The sequence below is a fragment of the Triturus cristatus genome, chromosome 8 (assembly GCF_964204655.1).
Source record: "Triturus cristatus chromosome 8, aTriCri1.1, whole genome shotgun sequence".
Lineage (NCBI taxonomy): Eukaryota > Metazoa > Chordata > Amphibia > Caudata > Salamandridae > Triturus > Triturus cristatus.
The window spans coordinates 1222595211-1222622036 of record NC_140591.1 but is presented as its reverse complement, the minus strand read 5'-3'; the positions used below and the strand labels follow the sequence as shown (position 1 = coordinate 1222622036).

The window sequence follows — 26826 nt, the reverse complement described above, 5'->3', positions numbered from 1 at the left end:
GATGATTCCTTTGATAAAAAAAGGCAAAGATTCCAAAATGTTTTGGTCCCCAAGGACTGGAGCCTTTGACCTATACTGGATTGTCAAGTAATGAAACGACTCTTCAGCACAGATACATTTAAAATGCTGATCTTTCAGCCCTGCAGGAGTTTTCTGTGATTTGTTGTGGAGTCCACTCACTGTCAATTTGATTATCCGTGGTTTCCACTCACCATGGGTGGGAATACATCTATTCTAGTATCTCAATGAGTGGTTATCACTCTGAAGAGATCTTCTAGGACCTGTAGTCAAATTTGGAATAGGACCATTTGATGTGTGAAAAAACCTTTTGTCGACAGCTAGAGATTGTCTTAGTCATAGGTAATGCTTCTTCTCTCTGTTGGAGTGGCAACTTGGGTACCAATGAGATTTGACTCCTCCCTCAATCTGAAGGTTTCATATCAATCTGCTTGAGTTATCGATGATTTGGATTGCCCTCAAAGCATTTTTGCCAGCAGCCTTGGGAAAATCTGTCCACGCCCTCAATGACTACATAACCCCAATGTGGTGCACCAACAAGGTCAGCGTGGACTTTCTTCCCTTGTACACGGAAAGTGTCCTACAGTTTCAAGTTGCCAGAGGCCATTTGGACTAATTCCACATTTAGTGGGATTTAGATCTGCAATACATATTCCCACCAAATCCACTGGTTCCTCGAGTTCTGAGAGAGATAGGACTGAGGGCAAGTGCTTCAGATTGCTCCAGACTGGGCATGGATAATCTTGTATTCAGAGCTGCTGTGCCTCACTGTCAGACCTCCTTTTCCTCTTAGTGAGGATGTTGTAGTACAGCAAAGGGGGCAAGGTGCCTACCCAAAACTTTTCTGCCTATACATTCAAGGCAGGGAGATTTAGCAGGCTCTCTCAATTGGACTTCCGAGGTTGCGTGAATTATTCATGCTGTATACCACTCCTCAGCAAATCTGTTTACTTCGCCTGTGGGTCATCCTTTCAGTCTTAGCAGAGGCCGCCCCCAAAGGGGGCCTCGAGGGCCGGCGCCATAATGGCCGCCCGTACCCACAAGGAAAGGATCCGGTTTGGCCGCCGGTAAGTGCCGCACTGCAAAAAGCGCCCGAGGCCCTCTCCTCCCCCTCCCCAACAACAAAGGGAAGAAGGAAAGGGGAAGGGGGATATAAGGCAACGCTCCCCCTGGGCAGCTCACCTTTTACATCAGGGAGCTGGGGGAGCGGCACCAACTGTTTTTGAGTATGGGGCACGTCGGACCGGCATACTTCTGTAAGGGACTGAACTTGTCCGAGCCCCTGATGTACTGCGGAAGGCGTGAAGCGCTGGATGAGGCCCTGTCGACTCAGTTTTTGGGTGAGCCAAGCAGAGGGATCTGAACGGGAGACGCACCACACCCCCATATGAGCAGCCACTCCTGGAGACCACATGCCCCGCTCCCAGGTGGCACTACCCAGCCACAACTGCTGGTCCGAGAAAAATGGACAGTACGGGGCGGACAGCTGCAGGTACAGCACAGGGCAAGCCGTGGTAGATTGGGAGCAGGAGGCTAGTGGACATGAGGCACGCGGATGACCCCATCCCCATGCAGCTGTGAAGAAGGATACAAAACAGAAGCAACAAGAATGACCGACCAAGGTCCAGCTCAACCAATACACAATTAGTGAAGACAATCCGTTAAATTGGTGCAAAGCCACTTCCTACATCTGTCATCCAGAGATGTAACATGAGTCAAAACATAAAGCCAAAGGTGGAAGGTGCACTCCTTGTGTCCGGACACATTAAATCAAATAGTCCAAACAGTATAAGATCTCTCTTCTTTTAATTCTTGAGATTTTTTCACGATCATTCAGACACGAACAAAGTACAGCCAACGCGTTTCGTTCCGTACAGGAACTTCATCAGGGCTCTTTCAAAAAGAGTAGAATATAGATATGGTAAGATACTCCTAGGGCAGTGTGTGCTCCTGTGTGGCTCGTTACGTCGCAGACAGAATTAAAAGGGCATATGAAAATTATTTCATTCCTTGTGTTTAGTCATCCCATGTATAAATTAATACAATTGGACCCTCATGCGGTTTCAATGATGGGACGCATTCGGAGTAGTGAGATTCCTTGTCTTCAGCATTCCGAACAAGCAGGGTAGCTGTCGAGCCCTGATGAAGTTCCTGTACGGAACGAAACGCGTTGGCTGTACTTTGTTCGTGTCTGAATGATCGTGAAAAAATCTCAAGAATTAAAAGAAGAGAGATCTTATACTGTTTGGACTATTTGATTTAATGTGTCCGGACACAAGGAGTGCACCTTCCACCTTTGGCTTTAAGCTGTGAAGAAGGAAGAGGCTTTCGGGCCGGAGGTGAACCGGCCGGTACAGAACAGCCATAGCTGCAAGGATAAGGGTTTTCAATAGTTAGGAGAAGTGGGGCTGCGCGCCTTTTTTGCCACTAGACAGGTGAAAATAGGGGTGTAATGGCGGCGTACGGTCAGAGCTGCCAGGAGCTAGGGAACCAGGCTTGATCCATGGCGTTGGCCCAGTAGCTGGCTATTTGATGTAAGAGCTCCTGGTAGGCGGTGTAGCATCGGCCACGCTGCGTGTAATCAACAGCCCCCGAGCTGCACATCCAAGGTGTGTGTCTCGCAGCGGATGGGGCTGGTATGGCTCCGGCCGAATGTCTGCCTCAGACCCGGTCCATGGGCACGTGGGACAGCGAGCTCAGATAGAGCTGTGCTGGGACTCCCCTTTCCCTCTACAATGCAGTTAAGGCTGTTAACTGTGTTTCTTAATCACTTACGCTACCCGGGCCTAATGGGGCAAAGAAGAGGGCCAGGGTAAAGTAGCTGATGCTTGTATAAAGAGCTCGGATGCCTACGGGGCGAGTCCGCGTGGTATGGACCTGCATAATGGGGAGGGAATGTGAATGTCAAAGCAATGAAAACTCCCTGATCAGGAAGGAATAGGCCCTGAGTGACAGGGCTGGTGCTCGTGTGAAGCACTTGGATACTTATAAGGGGGTCACAAGTAGGGTATGGGCCGAGTCTGCGCAAGATAAGTCTGCAAAATTCAAGCCATGATGGTTGAAGTACAAAAATAAATAAAATGAGGTGATTGAGGTTTTGTGCGGCATTGAAGGCGCATCCTTGTGGGACCTGGATTGCGGATATCACCGGTCAGCTGCTTAGGCTATCCATAACAGGGTTAAGCGCGGGGAGTACAGAGGCGTGTATATGCTGTAGATGGCTTGTTCGAGCCCCGCGGATGCGACTAGCCGATGGAGTGGATTTCTGTGCAACTTACGGACGACGGGAAGTAAGTCCCACCGGGCCACCGGTCATCCTTCCAGGATCGATAAAACAAGGAGCATTGATCACAGCAGAGCGCCTGACGCCGAGTACTAGCTATGCAAAAATGCCCATTCCTGGCCCTGCTGTAGTACAAGGTTCGCGTAGACTAAAGTATAGGCTACGCAGTGGGGATGAAAGGCTGATTTGCCCAATACTTAGAAATGTGGTTGCAAGTGGGGGGGGGGGCTTCCCGGAAGGGTACCTATCAAGGGTTTTATCATGGCCTGGGATTCTACGTTCCCGCGACCAGCCTGCTACTTAATTGTCTGAAGCTTGGGCCACTTGTGCATGGTGGCAACATTTTTCGAGGCCGAAAGGGTGCCAATGAAATAGAGGCTAGCATGACATTTACGAAGATAAGTTGCTACCTGATAGACTGAAGGTCGATTTTGAGGCATTTCTGCCCCCCCCCGAATTTAAACCAGGTTACAACACTTTGTGTGGAAATTGTCCTTGCGGTGTTATAACAGTGATATCTAGTGGCCCGAGTGCAAGGGGGCATAGATATCAATAATATCCAGGGTTCCACGTTCTTCATGTGGCCTCACGGCTATTGCTGCCGACTCTGAAGCAGGGAAATCAAGTTTGGAGCCTTGGGTCAACTCCACGTCCCGTGACTCAGGGCAAACCACGCACACCGTGCCTCCCCAATACCATTAGGAATGTGTCCGGGTGTAATGGCATTGGTGCTCATGTGAAGCGCTCCAATACCCTCGAGTCATAAACCTGCCAAAATGAACAAATAAATCCACAGGAAGGGTTCTTACTGTTTGCTACCATACATTGGAGGTGAACCCTTGCGCGACGCAAAATATTATTAAAAAGCGAAAGTTCTAAAGTGAAAGTTTTAAACATGAACCTGGAAGCACAGCACAAACACAAGGTGGGCAAGGCAAAGAATGGCGGCTCTCCTTTTCACAAGTCAACAAGCTCAGCATAGTTTAAGTAAGGAGTAGAAGAAGCAAGGGGCTTGTTAGTAGCGCTCAGAAAACACAAATGGCATTTGGCACTATAATATATACACGTTATTATATTACTATACCGTATACACGTTATTATATTACTATACTGTACAAAGGGCATGCGGCTGCCATAAACAATTACAGCTAGTTGCAGACTGGAAGCTGAACCCTCACGAATGGCCAGAGAGTTATATTCCGCAGGGACCTCCATGGTCGGCGTGATTGCAGGTACGCTAGTTGGTGGCATTAGCAATTAACTTTCTTGTAAAAAAATAAAATAAAAAAAATAAGACTTCCTCGCTAATATAAGTATAATGGCCAGGAGCATGTCTTGGAAAATAAACAAATGGACCAACCTCACTTTAGATCATCTCAATCTTCCCCGATATCTCACGCCCGAGCATGACAGATAATAGGGGTTTTGGGTTTCCCAGCTGACGTGGGCCTGTGATGTGCATTTTTGGCAGTTTTCCAAGCAGGCACAGGATGCCATGCCTGGTAGGGCTGTTTGAAGCATAGCACCAAATGGCAAATGTGTCACCAGGGGTAGGTAAATGGGAATAATGCGCGCTTCCCTTGGTGGAACCTGAAAACAGACATATCATAATAGCAGTAAGCAGCATGATCAGCAGGCTAACCAAATCGAGAAGGGCTGCCATCAACTCAAGTAGTGCTCAGGACTGCTGGGCGCTCGGCAGCAGAGGGTGGACACCAGACTGGTAATAGCAGGTCCCTACTTCTTGAATAAAAACCTCTGGGCATGCCGTGCAGCAAGGAGGCACAGGGCACCATTATACCATATTATGGCGGCACTGAGAGATGGGTGATTAACTGATTTACTGACGACCTCCTGATATTGCAACAGCTCCTGTCTAGGGGGCCTTTCGTTTTCAGTGGGTAGGCTATAGATACAGTTATAGCAACTAGCTAGTTGGGACACGGCGGTCCGCACCCACTCCCAGTTAGAAAAGTTTGCCCACACGGGAAACATATTAATAAATAAATAAAATATAATAATAAATAAATACATTTCAATAAGAATGACACCTGTGCAGGTGGATGCAGTAATGAGACATAGGACATCAGGACATCAACCCATGCATATGAAGTCAGTTGATCATATGGCGGCATCTGCAATCTAAGTAACGCCCAGGGTGCCAGGCACAGGGCACGTACCGCACACCGGATTAAAAAAAATAAAATTAAGTACCATTGAATGGGTAACAATAAACATCTGTTATGCAGCGCCAGTGCCCCCCTATTTGTACGGTATTTCAAGAGGGAAGGTCAAAGTCAGTTTCCCCGGGGACAAGGGCTGAGAACGCCCCCTGGGGCGTCGAGGTTACTAGAGGGACCAGCGCCCGCGACAACTGCTCCATGCGCAGGAGGGAAGGGAAGTGATACTTTAAAAAAACAAAACAAAAAAAATAAAAAAACGTGCAGTATAGTAGGCTTACAGGCATGCCGGTGCGCTAAATACTTGGCCCCCTGACAGGAGCAGACCGGTACTTACCGGGGCAGCCTGCCAGGAGCATGGACGAAGTAAAGGGTGTAATTAAGCAATGTATGTTGTATCATGCCTCCACGAGCGGTATCTGACCATCTCCCAATTTTGTTTGATTTCATGGGTGACTCATGGTGAGAGGATACAGTGCCATAAGACTCCGAACAGGACAAAGGCGTGCCACTACAGGAGGGCTAGGGCAGAGGTGAGCACACCACTTGTTTGTGGGGAAGATTGCCGTCAGACCTTACTAGACGTCAGCCTCCCGGAGACACAGCTATCCTAGCGCTTGAGTGGTACGACAACATGGGCGGGCCCACAAAGAGCAACAGAGGCGCAAAAGAGACGACACAGGGTAGGGGGAACAACAGGAAGACGGAAGCCTCCCTGGCGGCGTGGCGGAAACAAGAGGTGTATTGGTTTGGTAATGGAAACACACCGACAGGGTGGTGTATAGAAGGAGGGCCACTCACTCTGGGATGCCTTACGGCTGGGTGAGTACGCCTGACAGAAAATCGGAGTAGCAAACGGAGACGGCACTCGCAGCCCAGCTCCCGCCAGACAGCAGGGCGCAGGAAAGACTAGAAAAGTAGCGAGTTGTGGCCTGGCTCCGGGAAAAGGCTACCCCCCACATGCAAAGGGGCGTGGAAAACAACAAAGAACAATCTACAAGCTGTCAGGGTGATTTACGATCCCTATGATATTCAAATGAGCAAAAGACAAACTAGTGATTTATGGCCAGCTGATGATTTATGATGCCCATGCAGAATGATTTATGACAACGAAATGATGACAGATTTGTGACAGAATGATTTATGAAATCCCGATGATTTATTACCAAGATTTATGGCAACAAAAATGATGACAGATTTGTGACAGAATGATTTATGATACTCGATGATTTATGACCCATGATTTATGATGTCCAAATGACACTGAGTGATAACCAATTGTGATAATGTATGATAATGATTTATGACCCCGGCCCGAGAAGGAGTCCAGGGTAATTGTACAAATATGACGTATGTAATGTGAAATAAAACTGCGGCCAACAACCACCACAAAAACAATGACTGTTGGCTGTGTGTAGTAATACAGGTACACTGGTATGGTACGGTTCCGGGAATGGGCGCAGTGCGGCTGTTATAGCAGAGGCCGCTCCCGAAGGGGGCCTCGAGGGCCGGCACCATAATGGCCGCCTGTGCCCACATGGAAAGGATCCGGTTTTTGCTGGTCAGCGCCTCCGGGAAGTGTAGCGCTGCAAAAAGCGCCCGAGGCCCTCTCCTCCCCCTCCCCAAGAACAAAGGGAAGAAGGAAAGGGGGAGGGGTATATAAGGCAAAGCTCCCCCTGGGCAGCTCACCTTTTACATCAGGGAGCTGGGGAAGCGGCACCAACTGTTTTTAAATCCCACCCACCCACCCACACCTACAACAGCAGCGTCGCAGTGCTGACAGGGACGAAAGGAACTAAGGGTGCAACGATTGGCGAAGGAGACACACCGGGCGGTGTGTGAAAGTAAGGCCACTCACTTTAGGATGCCTCACAGCAGAGTGAAGTGGCACCACTCACTTTGGGATGCCTTACGGCTGAGTGAAGTGGTCTAACAAAAGGGGGTAGCAAACGGAGACGGCACTCGCAGCCCAGCCCCCGCCAGACGGCAGGACACAAAAGAGTCCAAAATGGTAGCGAGCTGAGGCCTAACTCCGGGAAGAGGCTACCCCCATGCGATGAGAGCGCAAAGAGAGGAAATCCAACCAAAAAGGGGCGGAAACAAGAGGTGTATTGGTTTGGTAACGGAAACACACCAACAGGTGTGTAGAAGGAGGGCCACTCACTCTGGGATGCCTTACGACTGGGTGAGTACGCCTGACAGAAAATCGGGGTAGCAAACGAAGACGGCACTCGCAGCCCAGCCCCCGCCAGACGGCAGGGCGCAGGAAAGACTAGCAAGGTAGCGAGTTGTGGCCTGGCTCCGGGAAAAGGCTACCCTCCACACGCAAAGGGGCGTGGAAAACAACAAAGAACAATCTACAAGCTGTCAGGGTGATTTACGACCCCTATGATATGCAAATGAGCAAAAGACAAACCAGTGATTTATGGCCAGCCGATGATTTATGGCTGATGATTTATGATGCCCATGCAGAATGATTTATGACAACAATATGATGACAGATTTGTGACAGAATGATTTATGACATCCCTATGATTTATGACCAAGATTTATGGCAACAAAAATGATGACAGATGTGTGACAGAATGATTTATGATACTCAATGATTTATGACCCATGATGTGATAACCAATTGTGATAATGTATGATAATGATTTAAGACCCCGGCCCGAGAAGGTGTCCAGGGTAATTGTACAAATATGACATATGTAATGTGAAATAAAACTGCGGCCAACAACCACCACAAAAACAATGACTGTTGGCTGTGTGTTGTAATACAGGTACACTGGTATGGTACGGTTCCGGGAATGGGCGCAATGCGGCTGTTATGATTTGCCAGAGGAAGACGATGTGCCTAGACATAATTGTCCGAGGTTTGGCAGTTCGCACTCTCCTTGGCTGGGCAAGGATTTGCTCTTGGCCTGGTTGAAGATTACCCATTGGCCTTTTCGGCCTTTATGTTTGTGCCTAATCTGCCTTTGTTGTGGTTTGAAAAGGTGAACTCATGTTTTCTACTTACAGGTTTATTGTGCCAGAACGGGACTTGAATTCAACTCTTTAGGTCTCGGCTCTAAACTGCGCGCATGCTTCAGCCTGCCCAAAGTCTTCCACTTGCTGGTACCACTGTCGCTCTAACAGCCTCTCCACCCATGTTTCCATGGCATGCATTTCCATGCCTCTTCCTGGGTTTCCTCCTTCATGAGAAATACCTTTGGGAACTTCTTTTTGCTTGGTTTACCTGCTCTCCTCATCCTGTTCTCATTAGCGGCGAGTGTGGTTGTTTTTTTCTCATATCCCGTGCCCAGCAAAGGGGCGTCTCAGTGCTGGCACAACTGTTTAATAACAATGTATGACGCCTCTGGCAGATGGTGCAAAGACGTGGGCCTCCAGTTCCAGCGTGCGCTGCTGACCCGAGCTACGCCAGTGTGCTTTGTGATCTCTAAAGCAGAAAATACACAGAGGAAAATCACCCTAAGTGGTGCACATGCCTGTGCCTGGAGATGAGCAAGTTCTGTGAGCGTGTTACAAATAAAGACATTGTATGCTTTTGTGCCCCGTACATTAGTCATGTAATTAATGCACTCCCGACCACTGCATCGGACACGTTGTCGGAGCTCAGCTGCACAGCATTGAGTGATGGCGTGCACTGTGCTAGTAGACAGTGCTTTCTCGCTTGTTTTAAAGTCTACACACTGCTGTGCAAAATAAAGAAACTCTGGTGCCCCACGTCCCACATTAATCAACCAGAACGTGTCTCGGTTATTAACAATTACTGACACAGCATAGTGCCCCCGCGTGGATCTGGAGGTAGCGCCTTGCCAGTGGAGTAACGAAACGTGAGCCCCTCCGCCCTGCAAAGTACATACAGGGGACCCCCCACGCTCCAGACCCAGTCCGAAGTTCTATGACAAGGGGCCTGCCAGTGCTTGAGGGGGGGGCCAGGACTCGGGACCCCAGAGCTCAGGGCCCCCGCACCACAGGGGCTTGGGTTACACCACTTTGCCGTGCCTATTGTTTACCTTCATAGCGCCTGCCCCACTGGGACCTTGCTGCGGGGTCCGATTAGTCCGCAGAGCAGGTAAGGCGCTTTAAGTCCAGAGGCTGGCCTGCATGGGCGATCGCAGCAATGAGGAGATCATAGATCATGCTCCAGTGTGGCAGTCTCTGGAGACAGTATGTTTTCATCAAAATTGTCCTGCAGCCACAGCCCGCTGAGCAGCTCCCAGCACTGGTAGACAATCACCTCTGTCCAGGAGGGCCCAGTCTCCCTTAAGTCTGAAATCAAAAGAAACTTCACCTATGCTCTTCATGTGTGTTGTAGGGGCCGGGGGGTTACTGTTTCACTGCAAGCAGGATGTTTCAAAGTCCGAGGGTGGCCGAAGAGGTAGAGCTCATTTTGTTATTCTTCAGGGGCTGCTGTAATGTATAGTTGTAAAATAACGCAGCCTAACCTTAAAAGGACAAGAGCATAATATGCTGGATCTACCGAGACCTAAAAACTGCTGAAGAGTACAAGGTATGTGTGTGGGTGTGTAGATATCCCAAGAATCCTTCTGACTTTTGCAGCAACACAGCTTTGAGAGAATCTAACACTTTTGATTTAGATAAGAAAGCCCCGTGTTTCTTTTTAAAGCTAAAATGAATCTAGATTTACCATTTTCTTCCACTTAACAATTCATCAATTCGAATGCAGCTTAATGTTTAAACTAATTCCTCAGCCCATTTTACCGTGCAGCATAACGGAAGTCTGTGGCAGGCATGTTTTTCTTAATGTATATTTTAGACTGTGATGCAAAATGCATGCCTGTAGTTACTTATTTCACACAGATAATGAATGGTATTTATGTCCTAATTGCCATGAATGAAGTTTAGCAATTTTCAGATCCATGCGGGTATGAATGCCAAACTGTCAGCATCTCATGAATTATGCTTATCAGGTGCCCTGCACTAAAGCCAGACTTAACTATCTGGTTGTTAGAAATGGGGGTCTCTAGTTGGCAGAGGTAGGTACATTTGTCCAAATAGGGACCCTTGCTTCTAGTCAGGGTAAGGGGATACACTCTTTAGATAACCCCTGCTCACCCCCTCGGTGGCTTGGCACGAGCAGACAGGCTTATCCCAAAGGCAATGTGTAAAGTACGAGTTACTTACCTTCGGTAACAATGTATCTGGTAGAGACGTTGTCTAGCCGCAGATTCCTTAACATAGAATATCCCCAGGCATCAGGCTGGATCCGGAAATTATTTTGCAGCAGCACCTCTGCGCACCGGGGGACGGCGCCACATGACGCCGCCATGATGTCTTCCACGTATGTGACGTCAGCGAGGTCATAGAAGTCCTTCCCGGCGCGCTGACGTCAGTTTTCTTTGGAGAATCTTTTCCGCGGTACAACGCGGAGCCGCCAACAACAAACTGTGAAAGTATGGGAACAGTGTGCGAGGGATGAAAAATCCGTGAATAAAGAAGGAAGATAGTGCAAGACACCATCGTAAAAGATAGAATTAGACACTGCCTACATACAAATGAAAAAGCTGCGAGAAAGAACCCCACAAGCTAAGCGAAGACCCTTCCTGAGTGCAACAAGGGAAGAATATCTCAATAGACAGTCATTACCATGTAGAACTGTCCACCGCAGGAAGGTATGAAAAGAGTGGCACTGCCCCTATAGTAATGGAGGTCTGAAACAGAGGTCAACAGATCCCCAAAGAAGATGACTGTAGAGGAGAGCAGAACCCTGAGTCAATAGAGAAGGTGGGAGGGAGAAAGCAGCAGGAGAAGAAAAGAAAATGAAGATGAATCTCCTGGTGAAGGTTAATCAAAAGGCATCCTTTTACAGGTAAGAAACCCCTGAGTGGGAGTCAGCTGTATTATGACACTACTCAAAGGGACGCAACAATGTGAACACCCGTGAGAGTAAAACCAATGGCAACTGAAAGGAGCCAGCGGAGAACCCTACATGGCAAGGTCCTCGCAGAACGGGGAGGCTGGGTGGGCATTAAGGAATCTGCGGCTAGACGTCTCTACCAGATACATTGTTACCAAAGGTAAGTAACTCGTACATCTGATAGAGACATCTAGCCGCAGATTCCTTAACTTAGAATAGATACCACAGCCATACCCCAAAGGGGGAGGTAGGTCTGTGACAGAACAACAGAAAGCGCCAAGCACTTGAGCCGGCAACAGAGTGACGGACAATGGGGAAGGCTGTGGCGGAACAGCCAGACAGCAACCCAAATAGCTCTGAAGAGCAAAAGATGACGGGATGCAAGACATCCCAAAAATGCCAGAATGGCGCTACACCATACCTGTATAAGCATGAGAGGTAGAAAAGGCACCAGCCATATACCAGAACAAAAGAAAGAGAGGAAGAAGGACCACTCTCAGCTTAATGGCGCACTATGTGAACACCAACCAAAGGTTGAGAAGAAACATGAAGAGATCCAACCAGAGCCTACCAGGCTAGCCCACGGAAGGAAGGCCGGAGAGGCTACAGCCAAGAACGAAAGGTCAAGAGTAGAAATTAGCAATGTTTTTAGAATTGCAGGCGGAGACAAGAAACACGCCAGGTGTACACCCAGTCCCAAAAGGGGAAACAGGGGCGAACAGTAATAATCTTAAGCACGCTGATGCAGGCCACCACAGAAACATGCACAGAGTAAACAGCCACAGAGACCATAAGGTGGCGTAGCTAAAAGAAGCATAAAACAGCCACAGAGACCATAAGGTGGCGTATCTAAAATAAAACATGAGGCCGCTCGACCAGGCAGCTGAAAGACCAATGTGAGAACCAACACACGAAATACAGATATGCAGGGTATAGACCTAGGACTTTTGACATCAGAAGAGCCGTCGCGCATGCCCTGCTGATATAATATAGGGTGAACTTAAAGAAGGAGGCACATCCGAAGGAAGGTGCAGCAAAGACACCAAGGTACTAAGGCGTAGAAACGGAGGGCGAATCGCAGAATTTCAGACCACACCCTCTGACTGGAAGGAAAGCAACCCTTGTCCAGAAGAGAGAATCGCTCAGTAACTGAACACGAAGAAGGGAGCAGTTTAAAACTGGGGAACCACCCCAGTAAGTGGAACGCAAAAAGGGGCTTATTGGCAATTCCGCATGCAGCACTGAAAAGCTCCCTGAAACATGGAGACTTCAGACCAGACCTTGCAGCCTCGAAGAGAGGTGAAGAGTTAGGAAGAAGAGTACCCATGGGACTTGTATATATACATAAATACATATATATAGCAAAAACTGGTAAACCAGCCACGACTATGTAAACATGGTTGTAGAGGAACACACCTGGTGCAGTAATGGCAGATGGAAGCTGCCCTTAAAGTGTGATGAACACCACGAAAAACCTTTCAAGGAGAATGAAGCAAATTAGCAAGATGACTCATGACGTATAGAAGATGACGCCAAGGCACAACAATGAGCACCGTACAACGGCAGGTAACATTGAGCACCGTACAACGTCAGAAAAGAGCACCAGAGGGCTCATAGAGGCCAAGGGGTCTCTTAGGCCTAGTTGACATAAACAGAGCTATATAATAGCAAACAAGTACCCCACACGGAGTATGCACACCCCAACAACGGGGAACACCTATTAGGACAAGCCACAGTCAGTGGAACAATCTGTGGAACACTGCCACAGTAGGTTAACTGCCAGTTTAAAACGCATAATGCATCCAAAGGATGCTAAATGAAAGGGTAATCACCCCCAACCATGGGAAAGGAAGACCTGAGGCTTACTACCAGCCTAGAACACATAACGCTTCAAAAGGATGCTAAATGAAAAGGTACCAGCCCAGAACAAACGCATGAGGAACACAGGCCAAAAGGCGGGGGGGGGCGAAGGGCAGCAAGGAGGTGCTGAACAGCCAAGTCGGTGTGAGCATCAAACAATAAAACCCCATCAAAGGGTAAATCAACAAGTCTTCAACATATTCTCTGGGAAGACGCTATCCCGTAACCAAGCATGGCGCCGCAAGGCGACTGAAACAGCCATGGCCTGGCCTAAGGAATCAGCAGTATCCAATGCGGAGCGGATTGTAAACTCAGCAAGGTCACGGCCATCCCGGAGAAGATGAAGGAGGTCAACACGAGCACCTTCAGTGCAGGTGGAGAGCAAAGACTCTGCAGAGTCCCACAGGGCAGAGGTAGCCCGAACCAGGACATACACTGTATTTAGTGACCGTAGTGCAGCACTAGTGGAGGCAAAGATGTTCCGAACCCATGACTCAAGCCATCTGGACTCCCGGGAGGGAGGAAGCATTAACCGGGGAAAGGAAGGGAAGGCAGTTTGCAAAACAAATTCCTGCACGTCTGGATGCACAAATAAGCAGACCGGATCATGTGGAGCAGGACGGTGGTGGTGCAAGACCGAACAAGCCACCGGATCACCGGAAGCTGGCAAGTAAAGGGTCCACAGACAAGGGCGCCGAAGGGGGTTGCATGTTCAAAATCCGAGTGGCCACTCTGAAAAAAGTCGCACCAGCCTCGGTAGCCCTCCGAAGAGGGGACAGTAGCACATCTGTAGGTGAGGGCTGTAAGCTAACCCTCCCATGACAGTGAGGGTGCAACCAATACCTAACTGAGGGGAGCCCCATTGACGAATGGGGGCCCTGATGAGGCTCTTGAGGAGGCGAGGAGCCTGCCGGTTGCTCCTGAGGAGGCGGGGATCCTGCCGGATCCACATATTCTAATGGAGGCACAGGCAAGAATACATCTGGCATCGTCGGGCGTGAGGCCGACGCCAAACTCGCATCCGGCGTCGATGCTGCTCCAAAACGACTTTAGTCGGCGCCGATCAAGCTTCGTCCGGCACCGACTGGACTCCATCTGGCATCGAATCGGGCCCCGTCCGGCACCGAAACTACGAGAAGCTCCCCTTCCGAAGGAGAAGGCGGCGCCGGGGATGCAAGCACCGGCGCCGACTCGGCCTCCACCACAACCGGCTCTGATTCCGAAGGAAGAAGCGGAGGTAGAGCCAGGGAGGCGCTAAGTTCTCCTTCCGAAGAAGGAGAAGGTGTCTGTGCCAGGGAGGCAAGCTTCCAGAGCCGCACCGGCCCCGACTCAGCCTCAACCACAACAGGCTGTGACTCCGAAGAAAGAAGCGGAGGCAGTGCCGGGGAGGCGAGTCTACGGCACCGGAACGGCGCCAACATCAGCTCCAGACAGGCGGCAGCCTGCCCAGAAGGCCGAGGCGTGCACTAAGTGAGGCTTTGAGCACCAGCAACCACCTGCGACGCAACAGGGAGGCCTATGGGACTGTGCGGCACGGCAGGGTTGCAATGGGTCGCAGAGGGGGCCCCAGCCGGGCCGTGCCCTGACGATACCACATCTCCGACATCCCTGGAGGGCAAAGGCTCATTCGATGCCGGGGTCGAACCCACCGGCGAGTCCATCAGGGACCCCACAGGTAGCGGAGCCCCCAAGGAAACCCCAGGGAAGGGAGAGGACCCAAGGGAGGCCTGCAGAGCCGTGGCATAGGCCTCCATCTGTGCCCGAGTCGCCCCCGCACCCGGATAGAGCGGATAGAGGGGGGACGACTGTCGGGGGTGTACGTCCGGAATATTCCGGGAACCAGTGCCCCTGACAACAGATGAAAGTGAGGTCAAGGACCTCGGCGACATGCACCACGACTTACCAAGATGTGGTGAATGATGGTCCGGGCACCAGAGGGCGATCGACGACGGAACTGCAATGAAGAGGCTGGGGGACAAGATGACTCCGACCGGGAAAGCCGTGCCGAAAGAAGCTTCATCCGGCACTCCCGCCGGGACTTCGGCTTGAGGTGTTGGCAGGCGTCGCAGTCCGTGGAGTCGTGGTGCTCGCCCAAACACCACATACAGATAAGATGTGGGTCCGTCGCGGACATTTGCCGCGAACAAGAATTAAAGCCCGAAGGCATCGCACACTGTTCCAGATGCGAAGCGTCGAAAAGGGACTGAAAACAGGCCAGAGGAACCGCTCACTCTGGATCCGCGTTGCACGCGGAAAAGAAGGAAACTGACGTCAGCGCGCCGGGAGGGACTTAAAGGACCTCGCTGACGTCACGTATGTGGACGACATCAGGGCAGGGTCGCGTGGGGCCGTCCGCGGGCTCGCGCAGAGGTGCTGCCGCAAAATGTTTTCCGGATCCAGCCTGATGCCTGGGGATATTCTAAGTTAAGGAATCTGCGGCTAGATGTCTCTTTCAGATGTATTTGTGCCAACACTCACAGTAACACAGTGAAAACACCACAAAAGAACACCACGTCAGTTTAGAAAAAATTAAATATCCTTATCTAAACTAAACAAGACCAAAACAAAAATATCCAATATACAGTTAAAAATATGATTTTCAAAAGGTTTCAAGAACTTGTACCATAGAAATCTATGGATGCGTGACTTTTCACCAAAGTACCTGTAGATGCATCAAAGTTCCAAAAGCCAAACAGCCGCAGCCCATGGGGAGGCGATGCGACAGTTCTGCGACACGCAGAGGATGAGTTGCATCGAATCCAGTCTGTATTGGGAGTGATGCGTCGATTCTTCGTGACGATTCCGGTTCGCAGGTGATGCATCAGGGAAAGCGTGCCGCATAGGCACGATGCATGGAAATCCAGAACGCGTCTGTGATTGAGGCTCGTCGATGAGCGGCGCTGTGTCGGTCCACTTAAGCCACAATCCCTCGATGCGTCGATCTTCACGTTTCTTCTTTCTTCCAGCTCCTAAACAGCAGCAACAACCTCCAGAGGCCCAAAACTGTCACCGGCACCTCTTGGCAAGCTAGAACTCACAGCAGGAGAGTTCAGGGGAGCTGGGGGTAAAGTCTTTGTGTCCCTGAGACTTCTGAACCAGATCCCAGCTTACATCAGGCCCTTGGAGATCTCCTTCAAGCAGGGGACACAGCACACAGCAAAGTGCATCTCCTTTCCTTGGCAGAAACAGCAACTGCAGGCCAACCCCAGACACACAGCAATAGTAGTCCTTCTCCTCAGTCTCTCCAGCTCTTCTCCTTGGCAAAGGTTCCTCTTGAATTCCAGGAATGATCTAAAGTCTGGGGTTTTGGGTCTGATACTTAAACCCCAAAATGTCTTGGTTCTCTTTGTGCAGGGGGCTCTGAGCCCAGTTCAAACCAGTTCTGGGGGGCACTCTGCAAGTGCACAAAAACATCCATTGTCAGTGTGAGGCTTGGCTCCAGACACACCACAGGGGGGCGGAGCCAGCATTGTAGAAGGCAGGCACAGCCCTATTCAGGTACAGGTGCTACTCCTCCCACCACTCCAAATGCAGATCAGGTCTATTCAGCCCAGTGCTGACTCATCCAGACTCCTGGAGCCACTGCACCTCCCCAACCTCTTTCACTCCAAAGCCAGACAGTCAATAAACAAACAGGCAGAGGGACAGAGAGGATGGTTGAACAAGAAAATAACCACTTTCTAAAAGTGTTATTTTCAAACACAATTTAAAAACCATCTATACTAAAAGATGTGTTATTAAATCCTGAGTTCAGGGATATCAAACTCAATTTTACTACCTTATCCCTATGGGAAGATGCACTTGTAAACATTTTGTTTTGTGGCAGCAAAAACTTTGGAATACTCTACCCTCCTCGATTTCCCAGGTGGAATCCCTTCCGGTGTTCAAAAAACTGCTGAAGACTTGGCTATTCTCAGTTTAGTCAGCAGCCTGTCATTCTCCTCTCTTCTTCCCAGCGCCTTGGCACCTTCGGGTTTTAGTGCGCTTTATAAATCCTCATCCAATCCTATCCTAAATGTAACAAAGTATTCCCCATTCTGTCCTATGGGGAAAGATAGCCTTTCAATAGTGAAAAACTAAATTGGCAGTATTTCACTATCAGGACATGTTACACACACCAGTACATGTCCTAACATGTTACACACACCAGTACATGTCCTACCTTTCACATACACTGCACCCTGCCCAGGGGGGGGTACCTTGGGCCTACCACAGGGGTGTCCAATGTGTAAGAGAAGGGAAGGGTAGAATAGGGCCTGGCAAGTTGGTGCACTTGCAAGTCGACATGGCAGTTAACAAACTGCGCACAAGCACTGCGGTGGCAGGCCTGAGACATCTTTTCAGGGATACTCATGTGGGTGGAACAATCAGTGCTGCAGGCCCACTAGTAGCATTTGATTTACCAGCCATGGCACACTCAGCGCACTTTACTAGGGACCTACTGGTAAATCAAATACGCCAATCATAGATAACCAATCACAATAACAATTTACACATAGAGCATATGCACTTTAGCACTGATCAGCAGTGGTAAAGTGCCCAGAGTCCTATAGCCAACAACCACAGGTCAGGAACAAATAGGAGGAAGAAGCAAAACGTTTGGGGATAACCCTGCAAAAAGGGCCATTTCCAACACTGGGTAAATTTGTATCTATGGCAAAAGGCCCAAGTTGGCTTCAGCTCTGACTGTTCAATCAAATATAAAACTTATTTTTTGACGTTTTATCCTTAGATAACTGCATACAAGATAACCACACACCTAAATGAAACATAATAAATCATCCAAGTTAAAGAAATTGATGTGAAATGCATTCTTTATGTTAATGTTATGAAGTGTCAATTGGATAATGCAATCACTGCAAAGATTTGGTGCATAATCAACAAGAAACAGAACTGAGCACTGGTTGAAGCAGTGGGAACTAGTGAGTTAAGTATTATGGTGCTATGAGGTTGCAGCCTGCAACTGAAAGCACTATGAATATTTACATTGTTTTAAAATTGTAATACACCCTTTAAAGGATAGGGTGCATGTAGGAGGCTAGCTTAGTACATGGGGCACACTTGGAGAAGTGATACACCTTGCACTAATTCAGGCAACCCTTATGGTCATTTTAGTGGTCTTTGATAACCTTAAAGCTCTCAAAGGGGTAGCTGTGGAGAGCAGCCTTCAGGCACATCTTGAAGAAGTGTAAAGCAGCTTGTTTCACCATATTTAATCAATAGTGTGGATTAGAGAAAGAACCACACAGTGTCCATGAAAAATAAGGTTATTTATTAACACAACACAATCACTCCCATTTGGTATATCTCCTACCCGAAGATATTAATAATACATACAGGAATATTTGGACGAAATCCGGTAAGTTGCAGAAATATAGACTGGTCTCAAAGGGGAGACCAAGCCAGATACTAAATAAGTGGAATGCGAATTGCAAAGTAGAACAGGACTTGGCCCTAAGGACTTAGAAGAGCTTGTGAACCAGGAACCAAACAAGGTAGGTACCCAAGAACCTCAAGGAGGCTGTGTGCAAAATGGAAACACAGCAGCGTTTTCAACAGAAGTCAATGGAGAAGTCACGGTTGCAGTTTTGAATAAGAAGGACCCTTTCCAGAGAACCGCAAAGAAACCCTTGGAGGACGGAAGGTTGGAGAGCCACCCTACCCATGGATGCCCCAGGAACTAGGTTACCTTCACCAGGCAGTAGGGTGCATGGGGGAGAAGTGATGCTGGAACCATCGGTGGATGACAATAGGTGACTCAGGAAGAAATGTCTCTGGAGAAGTCTGTGAAGACGTCTGGTGGAATCCAAGGGTGAATTCTTGAAGAGGTGAACCTGCAAGCTGAGGGGACAGTGTCTATGCCACTCAGAGGTGACCGGGAGGCACGGAAGCACAATGCCCGCCTTTGTCGGGAAGTTCAGAAGAGTTCACAAGGACCTTGTCACTGCAGCTGTGGGGACCCGGCGACACTGTAGAAGGCTAGGAACCGCACGTGATCTGTCCCACCTCAGATGACGGTGTCCAACGGGAGCACCAACAAGCCTTGGTATACGCAACTGGCATGGAAGATGAAAAGAGGCAATCGTTGGGGCCAGCAAGGTCCAAGTGACTCACCATGTGCAGGAGAGATAGAGCAGGCGTGGAGCAAGTAGGGGGCCCTCCAAAGCCGAAGAAGACCCTCAAGAGGACGCACAGGAGTCACAAGAGGCCCTCAGGCAGCTCACCAAAATTGGAGGCCCACGATGCATGGTATGCAGGGAGGATGCTGTTTTTCAAGGGATGAGATGCCGGAGGCTGGAGTTTCTTGTAGCATGGAGATCTCTGGTGGGCAGAGCCAACAAGCCTTTGCAATGACAAGTTGACGCGGTGCAGGGGTGCTCAGTCTCAGCGGCACAGACGAGAGATACTGTCCTCCAAATTGCAGGGAAGACAGGTCAGGCCTCTGGGGAGCCACAGATCCACCACCTATGTTGCTGAGCCTTGTGAGGTCGTAGGACAATAAGATCAGCAGGCCGGTCAGCTTGGATGCGGTGCCTGCAGATGCAGGGCAGTGACTCCTTCACTCCAAGGGAGATTACTTCAGATGACCTTGATACCCACAGGTCCCTGAAGATCCTGAGTGAAGTACAGGCACTGACGAGGCAGAATACTTGCAGAAGAGCAAGACAATGAGCAGCAGGAGTCTTCCTTGATGCAGTCTCCATTCCAGGCGAAGTCCAAGTGCCCAGACAGTCGAAGAGTTTAGTGGTTTCAGTGATTAGTTTAGGTCCACAATTAATCTGAAGATCCACCCACGGGAGGGTCCTTAAGTACCCAAGGAAATGGTTGGTACAACTCACACATCCCACCCAGAGGAGGGGCTGAACCGAGGGAAGGATATTCCACTGTCCTTTGTCCAGTTTCATGCCAGAGCAGGAACCGAGGGTTCCTGAACTGGCTCAAACCTGAACTGGCTCAAACCGGTGTTTGCAAGGAAGGCACCAAATGTGCCCTTCAATTCAGACTGGTCGCGTTGGAAAGCACGTCCACCGCAGCCAAATACACTAAGTCCTGTCTGTTAGGTGGTCAAACCTCCCTGCGACAGGACACCTATTGTTCTACTTTCCCCTGCTCGAGCTCAGCTCAGAAGCAGGAGGGCAGAAGTGTCTGTGGTCGCAGCAGCACTAGCTTGCTGTCAGACCCTGGAAGGCTGTAACTGGCGGTACGGGGGGCTCCTCTAAGAAGCCCCCCGTACATGGGATCATACCTCCAACACCATAATCGGTGTTAGGGTATGATCCCAACATGTTTGATACCTAAAATGAGCAGGTTCAGTGCAGCCATTGTATAGTTAGACATCTTGTAATGATTGACTGCGCTTACAAAGCCTGAAGGATCAACTCTGGGGTTTGTAGGGGTGTCCTGCTCATGCAGGGGCACCCTCACACTTATTACCAAACGCCCTGCCCTCAGGACTGAAGGGCCTGTCACAGGGCGACTTATAGGCTTTAAGTGTAGTGACCTCAAGTATAAGAAAACGTATATCTGTTGTGAGAGTTTCAAGCACCATCTCATACAGGCTGTAATGGCAGAACTGTAGTCAGAGTTTAAGTAGACTCCCAGGGGTGGCACTATACATGCTGCAGCCCATGGGAGACCCCTGGAGTACCTATGCTCTGGGCACCTTAGTACCATATACTAGGGACTTATAAGGGTACACCAGAAGCCAATTGTGGAGGTACCAAAGTACTAACCAAAGCCATTTTGGGAGAGAGTGTACGGACGCTGGGGTCCTGGTTAGCAGAATCCCAGCAAACTACAACAACATACTGACACCAGGGAAAAAGTGGGGGTAACCAGAAAAAAGATAGTATAATTATGCAGGCAAGTAGGATCTTTCTCTCTCCATCCATCAATCGGGTGTCCTGGCTCTCTGCTGAGGCGTGTTTTTTTCTGCTTTCCGAAGAAGTCTGTCACGAGCAGGCGACGACTTACCTTGCTGTGTTTCGTTCATTTCAAGTGAATCATGACTCTGTTTTGATAAGCCTGGCATCAGTGGTGAGGAAGAGAGGCAAGCAAGCTCCTCTCGACATTTTGATCTTTACACTGCGGAGTGCCATTCGCTGCGCAGCCTCTATGCTTCCCCCTTGTGTTTTCCATGACAGTAGCCCCCTCGCTCCTCCTCCCACATTTTGTTTTGAACGGAAGAGTAAGGGTGCATTATAAGCAGTCTTGTATCAAGTTATGATCAGCGAGAGATGCTGTGTGGCAGGGGTTGGTGGGGGGCTGTGTAACCTTGTTGATTTGGGCTCTACCATAATAAGCTGGGACACTGAATTAACAAGCATTAATAAAGCCAATACGCCTTTGCAATGCAAGAGCTATTGGCTTTGTCAATGTCTTTTAGCTATGATGTATAGCAGTAGAGCTGCTGTTCAACATGGCTGAGAGTCAGGGGAAATAAGCACTATGGCGCTGCTATACAACATTGCTAAAAGACATTGACAAAGCCAATCGCTCTTGCATTGCCGAGACCTATTGCTTATGTCAATGCTTGTTTCAATAGAGGTACTCTTTTGGACAACTGCTCTTTGAGGCTCCTCACTACAGTCTCTCTTCTCGCTATTACCGCAGCTTGGAGGGCGAGCGAACTGCAAACTTTCACTCTTCTACCTCTGTTCTGCATCATGCTGGACAAGTTTGTGCTACAGATTCGGACCTATCTTTTGCCAAAGATGGTTTCACCCTTTCAAACAAATCAGAGTATAACCCCTACCAGTCTTCATGCCTTGTACGCATCCTAATAAGGATAAGGAGTGGCTGCATTTCTTGAAACAGCAATAAGACCGGAGCATCTAAACTTGACAGACCCAAGAAACACTATGTATGGCTAGCTGTTCCTAGGTATTTCATGACACAAAAAAAACAAGGCAATTCAGAAGCAGGAGTCTTCCCACTGGATAGCATTTGCATTGCCAAGAAGGAACGTAAAGGTGGCAGGGTGCATTCTACCAGCATGAAAGTGACTTTTTCGTAGCATTGTCTAAAGGTGCTGCTATTCTGGACATTTGTCAGGCTGCAAGATGGCTTGTAGACCACCTTTACTAGGCACTAGTGTCTTAAATACCAACTCTGCAAAGATCATTTTGCCACATCCATAATGCAAGCTTGTTTTGGAATAGTTTTATTTTAAGACCCAGTATATGGTAATACTGCTAGGGGGCTTATACATAAAGTAACTCATCTGGAGGTGAGACCATCAATCTGAAATATAAGTTACTTACCTTCTATAACAATCATTCTGGTGGATACTCTTATCTACCTGCAGATTGCTCACCGCATACTCACCTCCCCATACTTAGTGGCCACGCAGATTCTTTTGATAAAGCACCAAGTTTCTTTCTCATATTTGCACACTTGTGTTCTTTAAATAGGTCAGTCTGATTTCCACCTCGGAGGATGTAAACAAAAAAGCCGAGAACTTATGTCAGCCTGAAGTGTGGCATTTTGTATGGCTCTGTTCATTAAGTCTGTGGAGGGACCAAGACATGTAGCACCACTTGCTAGTGCTGTGAAACTGTTTCAAGTTTCTAGACCCAGTCTGGCAGACACTGCCGTGTATTAGATGAAGGTTTTAGAACTAAAACTGTAAAACAATAAATAATTAAAAATGCACTACCCAGACTGCGTTGTTCTAAAACCAACGATTAGGCTATGAGGCGCTCAAAAAACGGAGGAAAAGCAAGCTAAACTTTACAGAACAGGAAAAAAACTCCACAGACAATAAAACGGCTGGTTGGAGATTGCAAGGAAGAAAGTGTTGGAAAAGAGAGGAAGGTGCGGGATCACATTTTATCTCTTAAATTTAAAAAAGAGATACTCGGATCATTAACTGCTGCACCTATGGATATAAAATGGCTTCACCAGTCAGGTAACAAATCAGACGAAATTAATTCGGCTCGAGGTGAACCTCAGCTATTTTGAAGGCAGGGCGGTCTAAACTTGAGGAAAACGTCAAATGAAAGGTACATGTCGGACACTAGCAACAGATTGCACTTTCCTTACCTCAGACATGAACTATTTCTACAAACTCATAAAAGGTGTTAACCCCTTCTGTGCCACGCCCTTTCCCCCTCCTGTGCCGGGCGTTTCATTAATGGGTGGGGTTCATGACGAGATAGTCTCGTCATGGGCACAGCGCGACCGTGCTCCATGACGAGACTATCTCGTCATGGGCACAGAAGAGGTTAAAGCTGGCGAGATAAAAAATAGACTGAATATTGTAAAGCACATTTAGAAGAGAGGTTGCAAGCAAGACAGTGGGTGTCGGGTTAACGTTATCCCAAGACCACCACTACAACCAGATTTGAAGCCGGTGAACAGTCTCATTTAATGCTAAGTAGCAGACTCTATAACAGCAAAATATTAGAGAAAACTCAGATGTTCACTTACCTTGTTTTTGAGAAAGGGAGTAGTTCCCAGGCTTCGGTAAATATAGTCATTCATATTGTCTGCACATTACTTATTTTGCTGGTTGTATACATTTAAAAGCTTTATTCCTGCTACTACTGTGCACAGAGCAAATAGGGTATCTCTTCGAAATATAGGTATTACTTTAATATATCTGAAGTCTCTTATCAATTCCAAAGTGAAATAGATCTGAGGAGCCCCACCTTCAAGCATGTCCATTTAGAATGCATATCAATTTCCATAAACGTCTCATTTAATTTAAAATGTGTCCTATATTTCTGTATTGCAAGGTTTACTGCTTTGCAAAAACCATGAAAAAGAGAGTTAAAGGTTCTTCTTTATTTTAAACATTTTTCTAAATTGCTGGTATTGTGGGCTCATCTGTTCCTTCTTTAAACATATCGATAAGCAATTTGTGAATGTAGACATTTCACAGCTTTAGAAAATTTCGATTATCAGATCCCAGAATACATGCGATAAAGTAGTAAAACAGCAATGTAGAACAACTTCAACAGAACACACCTAAAACGGCCAGTTGGCAAATGGAGGGAAAAAAAGTATTTTGCTTAAACCGTTGTATGGCGGACATTTGGACACAAGAGCAGTAATACCACATTTAATCGTTCGACTCCTGTCCAACAACCCCCTTAAAAAGTTAGACAATATACAAGAAATAAAAAAATGAAAGTTATTGACAAGAAGTGAGCGTCAGAAGCCCTTATTGCACAGGAAATGTGCTACCAACAAATTATCAGGACTCTTATGGTTACTGTACAAAATAAATTGTATGCAAATAAAAAAAATCCCTCTAAGTTCTGCCACTTTGACATGCTACCAAAAAAGCCATTTCAACTAACTACATGCTGCTTATTGAATTTACAGTAGGCAAACAATTTTGCAGTGACCAGCTGGGAACCAATGTGCAGGTAAAAGTTTCTTTCAGATGAGCACTCATTAAACAATACTGACAGGTCCTTACGATTTAGCATATACAGTGGAATTTATCTCTTATAGGGAGTTATATAAACTTTAATTTGGTAGCACGCTGTAATGAACAAAATACTGCCATGCACATAATCTTTAAATATTTAACCACAGGAGAATTCTAACTTCGTGTTTTTTTTTGGCTTTCACCAATCGTCAAAACTAAACATATCCTATTGGACGATTACCTATTGCCTAATTGTCAACTCACATTAACAGGTGTTCCAATTTCCCTGTTTGCACTTCTTTGCAGATAACCTTTAAGACCAGACACCATCATTCGTGAATAACAACATCAAGGCCTACAGATAGCACAATCATGTATGGTAAAAATCAGAACAGTTGTGCACACATCCAACAAACTGGAGAAACAAACGTTTGGATTTCCAGCAGACATAATCTAAAACGGTTTCCAAACTTTCCTTTCCTTTGACTGAAGAAAAAAAGAACAGTTTTAACATATAATTAATTCACTATTTTCCAAAAATCAAAGCAGAGTTGTCCATGGAGAAAAAAACATAAGAACGCCAACATTTATATTATTGTTACGTTTGATGATGTCTTTTCCATTTCCTCAGGACACTGGTTGCTTACTACTTCCTTGATGAATTGTTCCAGGGCAGTGAAGTAGCCCTGGCACTGCCAAGTGTCATTGTGAGTTCCATCAGGGAATATTGCCAGCCTCTTAGTCCGAGATGGGGACAGTTCATAGAGCTGCTTCATCATTACTGGAGGAATTAGCTGATCTGACAATCCAGAAATGAAAAGGGAAGGCATTCTGCACTGTAAGATTTTTCGATATGACAAGAACTTATTTTTGTAGCACCATAAAGGAAGATATCTCATTGGAAAGAAAGAAAACAAGGTACTGGCCATGTGGGGGATGCTGAGGAATGTATTCTCTATCATTACAGCAGCAATCCTGTGGGAGTTTCCAGAGGCTAGATGAACAGCCACAGCTCCACCCAAGGAACGTCCAAAAAGGATAATTTTCGTTTTGTCAATGTCTGGCCGAGTCATCACATAATCTAGCACAGCTTCAGCATCAAGGTAGAGTCCTTCTTCACTAGCTTCACCATCGCTTTTCCCATAACCTCTATAATCGACTAGAAGCAGATTAACTTTTAGGTTTACCAACATCAGCAAAGCATTTGGTAATCTATGCCCGATATTTCCGGCGTTGCCATGAAAATATATAACAGTTGGAGTGTGGCCCGGGTTGTCTCCAACATATCTTAACAGAAGAAGGTTGAGAACTATACCATCTTTAGTCTTAATGAAGATGTTTTCATGGGGTATACCAGTAGGCATAGGAACATAGAGGCGCGATGAAGAGGGCTGTTCAGGGAAATAGAGCAGCACATCTTGGAATTTGTACAGGATACCAGCAATGGATACAAATATTAATAAAAGTAAAAGTATGCCTCCATACATATTAAATGTTAATATCAAAGGTAACAGAGACACCCGGCATAGAGCCCATGACCAGGAAGCTAACAAAAACAGCCATCGTTCAGCATATGCCCAAAACTTCCATGACTTTTCCATAGTGAAGGCCAGAATCAATTATTTTCCATCAGACACCTGGAAAAGGAAAGAACAATAAAATCAGTCTTTAAAAATTGACTTCCACTAAAGATCACATTAGTATCTCTATTTGCATCTTGAAAAGTTTGTTCTAAATTAAAATTCTTTCTAAATTTACAAAACAAACACAAGATTCAACAGAATGTAGTGGATGAACCACAATTTGTGGTCTAATAGTGCAGGTTTTCTTCATTTGAAAACATACTTTTAACTAAAAACTTGCAGCAAGGATGGCTGCCTAGTATCCGTAACCAGAAGCAAGTCTTATTGGGTGAGACTACGACAAAAACAGACACCCTTTTCTTAAATGCTGTATACATTTCACACTCTAACAGTCAAACCCCAGTCTTAGATCAGATTATTGATGTAGTTAGAACTAATTCTGAGGAAAAGCCAGGACGATGGCCACACTTTATTTAGAGCGAGACAGCTTATTAGAGAGAGCGTGCTATTACTAAAAACTTTATGGAAACAGCTTTCCAATAGGAGGTTGCCACTAAATGTAAGCCCAACACAATACAAGTAACTGCATCATTTAAAATAGTAAAACTTTTTAAACGCTCCCCAAAAATCTAAATATG

The 26826-nt window shown here is 47.4% G+C and overlaps 1 protein-coding gene across 2 annotated transcripts in view; it reads right to left on the bottom strand.

Annotated features, from left to right (window-relative positions):
- Nucleotides 1–23993: 23993 nt before the first annotated feature.
- The window catches only part of ABHD13 (abhydrolase domain containing 13), an 81783-nt gene continuing 78950 nt past the window's right edge, over nt 23994–26826 (bottom strand). For both annotated transcript variants that reach the window (XM_085622901.1, XM_085622902.1), the window contains exon 2: nt 23994–26242. In XM_085622901.1, coding sequence (XP_085479027.1) covers nt 25193–26206 — 1014 coding nt within the window. In that variant the 5' untranslated portion in view covers nt 26207–26242 and the 3' untranslated portion in view covers nt 23994–25192. The remainder of the gene's footprint in view (nt 26243–26826) is intronic.